Below are 10,074 nucleotides of genomic sequence, written 5' to 3'. Positions count from 1 at the left end.
GAGGGCGGGCAGGGAGCTGCCTGGACCCCCACCTGCCCTAGGAAGAAGTGGCGGGAGCTGGTCAGAGGGTGTGGGCTGGGTGGAACCAGGCATAACCCCCTGAGAGCTGGCTCTGTCATTTCTCTGGCCTCAGATTCTGTTCCTCTAAGGGCAGCAGGCCCTTCTGACTGATTCCTCCGCTTTGCCCTCACTCCCTGGAGCTCACACCTTCTCTGTGTTTAGACTTAGCCTCTTTGAAATCACTCATGTGCTTGTCTCGTGTGGCCGTGAGCCTATTGAGGACTAGGACAGTCAAGGTCATCTTTGTTTCCCCATTTAAGCGTGGACAGAGATCTGTGGGCATTTGAGCATCAAATACCTTTTCTCTCTGCCTGCCATCTTCCATCTCTTTTGGTGCTGTCTCCAGCCCTGCTTTTCTACTTGTGTTACTTATGTACCTTTAGAAAATCTGTGCTCAGGTCTTCCCTGGCGGTCCAGTGGTTAAGACTCCGCATTTCCATTGCACGGGTTCAATCCCTGGTCAGGGAACTAAAATCCCACATGCCGTGCAGTGTGACCCCCCAAAAAAGAAAACTGCTCTTTTCTGCCTGTTTCGCACACCCTGCTTCTTTTAAGTTAACACTAGCTGTTTTTCTGCTCCTGCCCAGCTCTCTGCCCTTGCCTCCTCTCCCTGACCAATTCCTCTCCTTCAGAACTAAGCTGAGGCTGAGGCTAGGATCGTGGTGGCAGCTGCTGCTTCCTTGACTGGACACCCCTCCTGTCTCAAGGGACTCCTTTTCCGTTGGCAAAGCCTGAGGTTGACTCTGCTAGGCAGTGGCTTTTCCTGGGATAGGAACATGCTCATCCCCTGAGCCAGCCATCCTCCACCACCAGCTCACAGCCAACAGCAAAGGTTTCATAAGGCGGCAGCGGTTTGTGCTCAATCCAGCTGGAGCAAAGGGCTTAATTTGTGACAGGTATCAGGCTCGGACTGAGCAAGAAGAAAATTCCTTTAATGTTTAAAACTCTCTTATTTGGGATGGCGTTGACCCTTGTCCCACCAATCGCTAACCCATGGATACCCAGCTTTCATGCCTGAGGCTGATAATCTAGTGATTTTCTGGAGAGCTCAGCCCCAGAGGACTAACTGCAGGGTTAACCCTGAGCTGTTACCTGCCCACTCTCCATCAGGTAGGGGAGAAAAGAGGAGCTTGTCTTGGTACAGTCTTACCTGGGACTCGTACTTGAGTCTGCGGCTGACCTCCTCCCGGAAGACTGACAGGTTGGCAGGGCCCTCCCCGCATGGGAACCTGGCCAGGATTTCTGTGGCATGGGCTACTGGGAAGCTCCTTTCTCCAACCATGAGTGAATGGGGGTTCACGAACTCACTGAGAGCACAGACGTAGGCCTCACCACGCAGCAGGGAGATGACAGACCAGGTGACGGGGGCCACGGCCGCGCGGCCCACGATGGAGCTTAGGAGGAGGAAGTTGGGGGCAGCCGAGCAGTTCTTGGTCCTCCGGTACTGGCACTCAGCAACCAGGTTCCAGGTGTGGTTGTTGAGGATGACGCCAATGAGGAAGAGTGCCAGGGCAGGCACCCCAATGGCTGCCAGCCCATACAGGTAGTTCCGGGCCGGTGAGCAAGGGCAGTGGAAAGCCACCACGGTGAACAGCTCCTGGCTGCCCACCGTGCCCAGTGCCACCAGCCCGTTGAAAATCATCACATCCTTGCTCTTGAAGAAGAGAGAGAGGAAGCGGAAGTTCTCTGCGATCAGGGCTGCCATGGTGATGGGTTAGCTGGGAGGCCGACGGCAAGGGTGGAGGCAGGAGGAGATCTGGATGATGGCTCCAGGTGGGACTACGAGAGCTTGCAGGCTAGTGGGCACCGGAGGGCGGGGCACAGTCTTGCCATTTCATCCCCTGTACTGGCCAGTTGGGTGCTTCCTGTGGGACAGTAGGTGACGAATCAGTATTTGCCTCTGAAAATAGGGACCAGGGGGCTCTTGTGAAGTCAGGCTGGTGAGAAACGAAGGAGACTCGGGGAGCCCCAGGGCCTGGGCAGATGGAGAGTAGCCACTGTTCACTGAGCTCCTACTACATGTCAGGTGTTTTGCACCCCTCATTGCCCATCGTCATGGTCCTGCACTGAGCTGTGATAGCCCAGTGCACGGTTGGAAGGTGGAGGTTTCCCCAGGGTGACTGCCTGCCTGGCTCACACATGAGTGCAGAGCTAAGATTCAAGCTCAGGTCTGTCTGCCTCACGTACTTTGGTTCTTGTCATCCCCATAAGCTTCCCTTGAGGTGGGGACTAGGAATGGCCCTGTGGCTTTGGGGAATGTGTGATATTGACTGGCTTTCCCTTTGGGATTCCAGGTACTTGCTAGTGTGCTGGGGGACCTAGGACAGTTTGGAGGGTGTGTCCTCGGGTGTCTAGCCCATGGGTATAAAAGCTGGAGTGGGTGTCCGGTGGATGAGGGACTTGGGCTTGACCCTGTGCTATGGGCTGGTGTAGAGGAAGGGGTCTCCAGTCAGTGGTGAGCCTGGTACAGCCTCCCTGGAGTTCATAAGAGCCTTTTCATTTTGGAGACCGCAGGCTCTGGACTGGTTTAGGAGATCCTGGCTGTCAACATACTTCATGACTTTTCTCTGGACTTAAGTGTCCTCATCTGTGAAAAGAGGATAAATCATTTGGCCCTTGCCCTCTTAGGAATGCTGGAGGGAAAGAAAGGGAATAAACTGTGCCTGATAACTGTCCCATGTATGACACCCTCCATCTCACCTTGTCCGGTCCTGAAGGCCCCTCCCAGAGGTGAGGTGGATGGCAAGGGGTGGGGGTGGTAATTCTTCGTGGGGCAAAGATCAGGAAACTAAGGCCTCCAGAGGATAAGCGCTTTGCTTAAGCTATTCAAATATGGACGTGCCTGGACGGGACTTTTGAGCGTGACCTGAGGAAGCCTCGGAAGTGGACAACGGTGGGTCAAGCTAAGCAAGCCCTCTGTTTTCCTGGTTTCCTCTGCCCCCGCTCTGTGCCCATCCACAAGAGCCCTGGCAAGCTTCCCCTTCCCCACCCGTTCCCCTTTCTCCGTCCAGCAGCCATGTTCCACCCAGGTCCCCAGGCCTGGGGCCGCCCAGCCAGCCAGCAACAGGAGGCCTTGATGAAGCCTAAGGCTTGGCGGTGCCTGAGAGACAGTGGAGTCTCCGGCTCTCGAGGCTGCTCTTGGTCTGGGTAGCAGCAGGGCTGGCAGCCTGCCAGGAACTAGCCGAGGCCTCCAGCTTCAGCCCTGTTCTGCCCCAACTCCCTTCCCAGGTTCCGCCCACAGAGGCAAGGGTGTGGCCCCTGTTCTTTCTATCCCGGGATGAAAAATAAAAGTCCTCAGGCCAGAGGCAGCTGGGGAGTGGAGCGATGGGAGGTAGGGGGCGGGCAGCAAACAGAGGTGGGGAGCCCTGCCAGTATTTCCTTCTGTGCCTCCTCTCTGGACTACTGTCCCTCCCGGTTACTGCCAAGACTGCCTGATGTGCTGGGGCAGAGCTGGGTGCCACGTGGGTTGCCAGGTGGAGAAGAAGAGATCTGTCTTCCCTAACTCACTGTCTCTGGTGGTCCTGGAGCTCCAGTCTAACTCCCTGGGAAACAAAAGTTTGCGATATTGCTGGGGATGATCCGGTTAAAGGCAGCCCCCTCCCCCACCCCCCACTCCTCCTCTTGACTTAACGGCCTCTAATATGCTCCCCTGGGTTTGAAAATCACCACACTGGTGGGTGGTGCACAGAGGAGAGAACACTGCCCCTGAGAATACTGCCCTTGGGCCCCAGGCCTGCGAGTGTCATATCCAGGCCCGATGGGACCTCCAACAGCAGCAGTCAGGACAGGAAACAGGTGCCTGGGGAGTGGGAGGAGGAGGCTCAGGGGGGGGCCTGGCTCCCGGGAAAGTCCCTCTGGGTAAACCCGGAGTGGCCCTGTGTGCTCCCCTTCCTTACCTGGGATCTGCTGCGGGCATCGGTAGCTTTGGCCTCCGAGGGGCAGGGCTCTCCAAGTGGCGCAAGAACATCAGAGACCCTGGGTGGGCACCAGCCCATGCCCTCTCCCTCCTGCTTTGCTTCTTCTGCCCAGGAGAGACCGGCAGGGCCTGGGGCTGTTGGGGTCTTCCGGAAAAAAAGTTTTAACTCCAGAAAAGAGGCTGAACCCCGCAGGATGGATGGTGTGCGCCAGCCAGTGGAAAAACAGTCTCCAGGCAGGCGGGCGCCAGGCAGTGGGGGCGGGCGGAGGGCGGGCGGCGCGGGGAGAGGAGAGGAAGTGGAGGAGTCAGTTTTGCTGCGGCCCGCCTGCCTTCAGAGGCTCTGCACCAGTGGGACCAGTTTGGGAGCCAGGCAGGGGGCCCCCGGCATTTCTGGTCTGGGCCTGTCCTCCAGGCTGGTTTCAGGAGCACCCCCTCTACATGATCCTCACTGGCAGAAGCAGCCAGAACCGAGCCCCAAGCAGGATTAGGGGAGAGGAGCCACCAGACCGACGCTGACTCCTAGTGGGGTATGCAAAGCCAAAGGCCCCCCTCCCCCATCCTGGTCCTCTCTGAGCAAGCCCTCCCCCTGCTGGCTCTTCTGTCCTCACTTCCACTCACTCCCCAGATGCTGCTTCGAATCTCAGGAGCACTGATGAGAAAATTCTGGACTCTAGGGATTTTCTGAGGCCCTTGGGGAGAGCTCTGACTGGTGGGTGGAAATTACAAGAAGGCAGATGAAGCCCTTTGTAACAATTAGAACTATCCAGCCTATTCCAGAAAGTGGTCGTGAGATCCCTGTCTGTGGAAGTATACAAGCTGAGGCTGAAAAGTCATGGATCGGGAATGCTGAAGGGGAGGGCCCAAAGACAGTGTCGATGACCCACCCTCCCGGATCAAGGGAGAGACCCCCAGACCCCTGTCCACTCTGCAGTCTTGGGGTTCTGTGACCTTAGAACTGCTGAGTGACCTGCTGGCCTCCCTCAGCTGGGCTTGTTCACGTGCAGGAATGAAGGGAAAAGGACCAGTGTTCATTTTTTCACATCTTACGATGTCCCAAATATGGTTCCAGATGCTTCCTCAGAAGTTATCCTTTAACCTCACTATAAGCCTGAAAAGCAAGTCTTTTAAACATACGTTTTACAGACAGACAACTGTGGGTCAGAGGGATTGACCCACTGGGATTGAATCCTCTGTGGGTCAGAGGATTGTGGGTCAAAGGACTTGCCAAAGGTCCTACAGCCCCAATATTTGAATGCAGGTTTGCCTGACCTAAAATTTTACTCTTTCCTTCACATTTCTTTAAAATTTATTTTTATGTATATTTTGGCTGTGGTGGGTCTTTGCTGCTATGCACAGGCTTTCTTTAGTTGCAGCAAGTGGAGGCTACTCTTGGTTGCGGTGCTCGGGCTTCTTCATTGCAGTGGCTTCTCTTGATGCAGAGCACAGGCTCTAGGCGTGTGGGCTTCCCTAGTTGCAGCGCATGGGCTCAGTAGTTGTGGTTCATGGGCTCTAGGGCGCAGGCTCAAGCAGTCGTGGCCCACGTTGCCCTGCGGCATGTGGGATCTTCCTGCACCAGGGATCCAGCTGGTGTCCCTTGCATTGCAAGGCCGATTCTTAACTGCTGGATCTCTGGATCACCTTCCTTCACATTTATACTTCCCAATAACTCTGGGCTGGCTTTTTTCCTCTGGACAACAACCCTCCCCCCTCCACCGCCCACTCCCAGCTGTTCACACACCCCTGGTCTTCACTCATTTGAATCACCCCCTAGAGTAAGTCCCACCTCTTGGAGGAGGCCTCCAGCCTACCTAGGCTTCCAGGTTTCTCCCTCTTCCCAAATAATTAAAAGGAGAGAGACTGGGTCTCAGAAGTGGGAATAGAGGGAAGGATGCCTGAGGAAGAATGAAAATTATTAACCCAGTGTTGTAAGGCTCAAGATCAAAATGAATTCTTAGATAAATGGGACTTAGGTCTCCAAGATGTCTTGGGGCAAGAAGCTCATCTTCTTGGCCCTCTGCTTCCCCCTGGACAAAGGAAGCTCTAGTTCCTTATGTCCCCACCTTCAGTCCAGGAGGAAGAGAAGCCCTCAGATTTGGAAATCAATACCCACGTTATCCGCCAAGTACTGAGTGCCTACCACGTGCCATGCACTTTACGTACCTCACCCATTTAATGCTCACACAATCCCATGAGGTAGGTGCCTCATCTCCCTTGTACAGATGAGGAAACTGAGGCAAAGTGAAGCAACTGGACACAGTTTGTAAGTAGTAGAGCCAGCATTTGACCCAGTTCTGTCTCACTTTTGAGTCTGGGCTATTTCCACACTAGGTAGCTCCCCTCCCTCTCCTCCACCCTCACCCACACCTCAGGACAGAGACCTTCAGCACTTTAGAACCCCCTGCCCAGGGGATGTGGTCTCTGGGAACATGGGAAGACATCAGCTTCCCTTTCTAAATGCTCTGGGGATGGTCTGATTTCCACCTGAGACCTGGATGTGAGGGACGTGGCAAGGCCATCTCCAAGGCCTCTCCATGGCATGTGCTATGGTCTGAATATGTCCCCTGCTCAAATACATATGTTGAATCTTACCCCCAGAGGCGATGGGACTAACGAGTGGGACCTTTGGGAGGTGCTCAAGGCATGGGATTCATGCCTTATAAAAGAGGCTCCAGGGACTTCCCTGTGTGGTGCAGTGGTTAAGATTTTATGTTCCCAATGCAGGGCCTGAGTTCGATCCCTGGTCAGGAGACTCTATCCCACATGCCACAACTAAGACCCAGTGCAGCCAAATAAATACGTAAATAAAACGTTTAAAAAGAGGCTCCAGAGAGCCCGCAGTCTCACCCACCACAGGGCACAGTGAGCTGGCATGCTCTACCAACCAGGAAGAGGGCCTCTATCAGAACATGACCATGGCAGTGCCATGATCTTGGACTTCCAGTCTCCAGAATGGTGGGAGAGGCCTCTGTCATTTAGAAGCTACCCAGTCAGGGGTCTTCCATGCCAGTGCTAAGGAAGTGTGCAGTCCGCCTTGATGATGTTGAGTGACCTCCGTGGGGAGCCATACCCTGGCTTCTCCCGACTGGGCCTAGCTTCTGATATCTTATCCCCTGTGACCATAGGCGTGTTCCATCAGATGGGGCTGTGTCAGGTCCTTATGGCCCACTTTGGTCTGTTCAGCCTCACTCAGGAGACCAGCCAAAATCAGAGGATTCCTGCTTCATGAGGTGGCTGGACTTCCCTGAGCCTTGAGCGTAAGGGAACTAAGATCTTAAAAAAGAATCACAGATGAGTGAACGCTGGGGCAAGGCGCTCACAGAGCCTGAGAGGAGATAGTGAACCAGGGGTGACGTGGCCTGGGAGGGGCTGGGCAGATGGGAGCTTGTCTCCCCCAAAGGCAGTTCTGAATCCCTCTGACTAATACTGCTCGTGGCCCTGTAACTCCAGGACCTTCCAGGATAGTCCCATAGCTGGGGGACTGAGGTCCCCTTCCAACTCCAAATTTCCTGCCTCAAATGGGCAGGTGAGTGCCTGGGCATGCAGGTCTGCTCTGGAGCCTACGACCAGCACCTGCAGCCTTCATCTCTTCATCCAGTTTGGGGGTCTGAGGAGCTGTGGGCTCACATCCCATTCCCACCTCTTCACCTGGCTGCGGCTCACACTTTGCTGAAGTAGGTGGCCACCTCCTTGCGTGAAGGCCGGGGCGCGCCCCCAGCCCAGCCGTTGTCCACCAGTGGCTCCTCCTGGCCCAGCCGCAGGGGCGGCTTGCACTCATGCCAGCTCGTGAGCAGCCTGTTCATGGTGCCCTGATCAGTGATGCCATGCAGCTTCTCCCTCTCCTCATCCACCCCTTCTGTGGCAGCAGGGGCAGCCGAGCCAGTGGTGCCGGCGGCCAACGCCCGGTGGGCATGACCCAGCTCCAGGTCGTGGTTCATGGCCTCGAAGAACTGCTGGATACAGACCTTGGCGAAGGCCTTGGCGTGCTCCGTGCATGTCTCATCAAAGAGCTTGCGCTCGATGTCGATGTAGTGGGACCAGTACTTGCTTTTAAGGAAGGCGGCCTGTGTGAAGCAGGGCCGCACAGAGCGCACGACAAATGCCAGCAGCGTGGTCAGCAGCACGAAGGACCAGCCCAGGGCCTGAGACGAGAGAAGACAGAGTCAGCCGGGCACTGCCCTCCGGCCTCCCGAGCCTGTCCAAGCCCCCAAACCACACTCTGTGCCAGGGCCTTTAGGGAAAAGAGCACTGACTACAAAGAGCAAATGCCGGCACCTCATGGCCTCCACTTCTCTCCTGTACAATGGGCACAGATATACCATCTCATGGAAATGAGACCGCTTGAGTGAAATGCCCGGTATGTAGGCCTGGCTCTCAATACACAGGACTTGGCTGGGCAGACCTTGGAACTAGAATGCCTGGGTTTGCCCATCTGTACTGCAGGCATATTCCAGAGATTTGTGGGATCTGCTCCAGGCTGTTACATTAAAGCAAACACGGCAATAAAGTGAGTCACACCATGTTTTTGGGAGCCCAGTGCACATAAAAGTTGTGTTTACACTAACATAACATGTGCAATAGCATTACGTATAAAAAATAATGTATACAACTTAATTAAAAAATGCTTTATTGCTGCAAAATGCTAGCCATTATTTGAGCTTTCAATGAGCAGTAGTAGTAAATCAAAGATCAGAGATCACAGATCACCATAACAAATATAATAATGAAAAAGTTTAAAATACTATGAGAATTGGCAAAATGTGACCCAGAGACAAGACGTGAGCAAAAGGTGTTAGAGAAACAGCACCAACAGACTTTCTCGACGCAGGGTGGCCAGGAACCTTCAACTTGTGAAACACGCAGTATCTGTGAAGCCTGATAGAGGGATGTGCAATAAAACAAGGTCTGCCTGTCCTTAACAGTTGACTGGGAGCAAAGTACCTGCCTTCTCTGTGCCTCAGTTTCCCCACCTACAAAATGGGGCTGTTGATCATAACCATCCCACTGGGTTGTTCTGAGGACTAAAACTGGCAATAAACAGCACAGTGCCTGGTTCCTAGTTAGTGCTCAGTAACTGTTAGTCACTCTTACTGGCCAACCAGCCCTCACTAACTATGCCTCTTCCTTCAGGAAGCCCTCCCTGACCTCCCATAGTGACGCTTCCTCCTCTGAGTCCTGTACCTCGCCTCTGGCTCCTGCTGCTGTCTGCCTTTCAGTCGCAGCTCTCAGTCAGTGCCTCCCGTGTGGGCTCCAAGCTGAGCCCTCAGGGGTCACAGAGACAAATCGGACAATTGCTCAAACTTGTGCTGAAGAGCACTGGACACTCAGGTGCTGGTTCTATTCTTCCAGTAACTCACTGTGGTGAAGGCTGCTCCCCCAGTTTCAACTTAGGGTCAACCCCAGTTGCACAGAGAAGCATTCGGCCAAATCAGGGTGAGCGAGGCAGGGCAACCACTGTCAGTAGTGGGGGTCAGTGGTTATGGTAGAGCACCCTGGGGCGGGGAAACTGCAGAGCATGTGCTGGATGAGGAAATGTGGGCCCTGCTGGGCTGAATCTCCAAAAGTTTCAGGTAAACCTGGAAATCTCATTTTTATGTGATAGTTTTCAGGTTTTAGATGATGTCAACTAATTCTAAAATTAAACTTTGAATTCAGCCCCTGAAGTCCAAATGACATACTGTAGGCCAGGCAGCCTGCCCTCTGGGGCCCCTTTTAGTCTATGAGGTAATTGTTTAAAGGTCAGGTGGAGGGTAAAGTGGATGACGGACAAGTGTTCAGACCAGAGGAGGCGCAGGCGGGAAGGAAAGCGCTCGGAGTGTGAAGTTCACAGGGGCACCCGGTGACAACGCAAGCCCCAGAGGGGAGAGTTCAGGCTGGAGGGGAAGCCGGGGCGTCTGGACTCATCGCAGCAGAGTGTGCATGCTTCTGTAGCCTTGTCCCCTCCCTGGTAGACCCCTGCCCAGGTCTTCCTGCCCACGCACCACAACTGCTGAGGAGTCCTGAGGGGCTCAGATGAGTGGCGGGCCAGAGTGGCAGATAGCGTGGAAGCAGGGCTCCAGAATCCCCTGTCAGTGGGCCCTCCAGCCCTGCCTTTGGGGCAC

General features: G+C 54.6%; 2 protein-coding genes across 2 annotated transcripts in view; both read right to left on the bottom strand.

Moving 5' to 3' along the window:
• The window catches only part of CALHM2 (calcium homeostasis modulator 2), a 5,440-nt gene extending 1,194 nt beyond the window's left edge, over window positions 1-4,246 (bottom strand). The window contains exons 1-2 of the mRNA XM_010859416.1: window positions 3,957-4,246; window positions 1,211-1,925 (exon numbers count right to left, since the gene is read on the bottom strand). Of these exons, the coding sequence (XP_010857718.1) occupies window positions 1,211-1,765 (555 nt within the window). The 5' untranslated portion in view covers window positions 1,766-1,925; window positions 3,957-4,246. The remainder of the gene's footprint in view (window positions 1-1,210; window positions 1,926-3,956) is intronic.
• Window positions 4,247-7,632: 3,386 nt separating this feature from the next.
• The window catches only part of CALHM1 (calcium homeostasis modulator 1), a 3,576-nt gene continuing 1,134 nt past the window's right edge, over window positions 7,633-10,074 (bottom strand). The window contains exon 2 of the mRNA XM_010859415.1: window positions 7,633-8,115. Coding sequence (XP_010857717.1) covers window positions 7,633-8,115 — 483 coding nt within the window. The remainder of the gene's footprint in view (window positions 8,116-10,074) is intronic.

Source organism: Bison bison, unplaced genomic scaffold, assembly GCF_000754665.1.
Source record: "Bison bison bison isolate TAMUID 2011002044 unplaced genomic scaffold, Bison_UMD1.0 scf7180017864456, whole genome shotgun sequence".
Taxonomy (NCBI): domain Eukaryota; kingdom Metazoa; phylum Chordata; class Mammalia; order Artiodactyla; family Bovidae; genus Bison; species Bison bison.
Note: the sequence above shows the minus strand (reverse complement) of the source record. Positions and strands in the feature narration are given on the sequence as shown.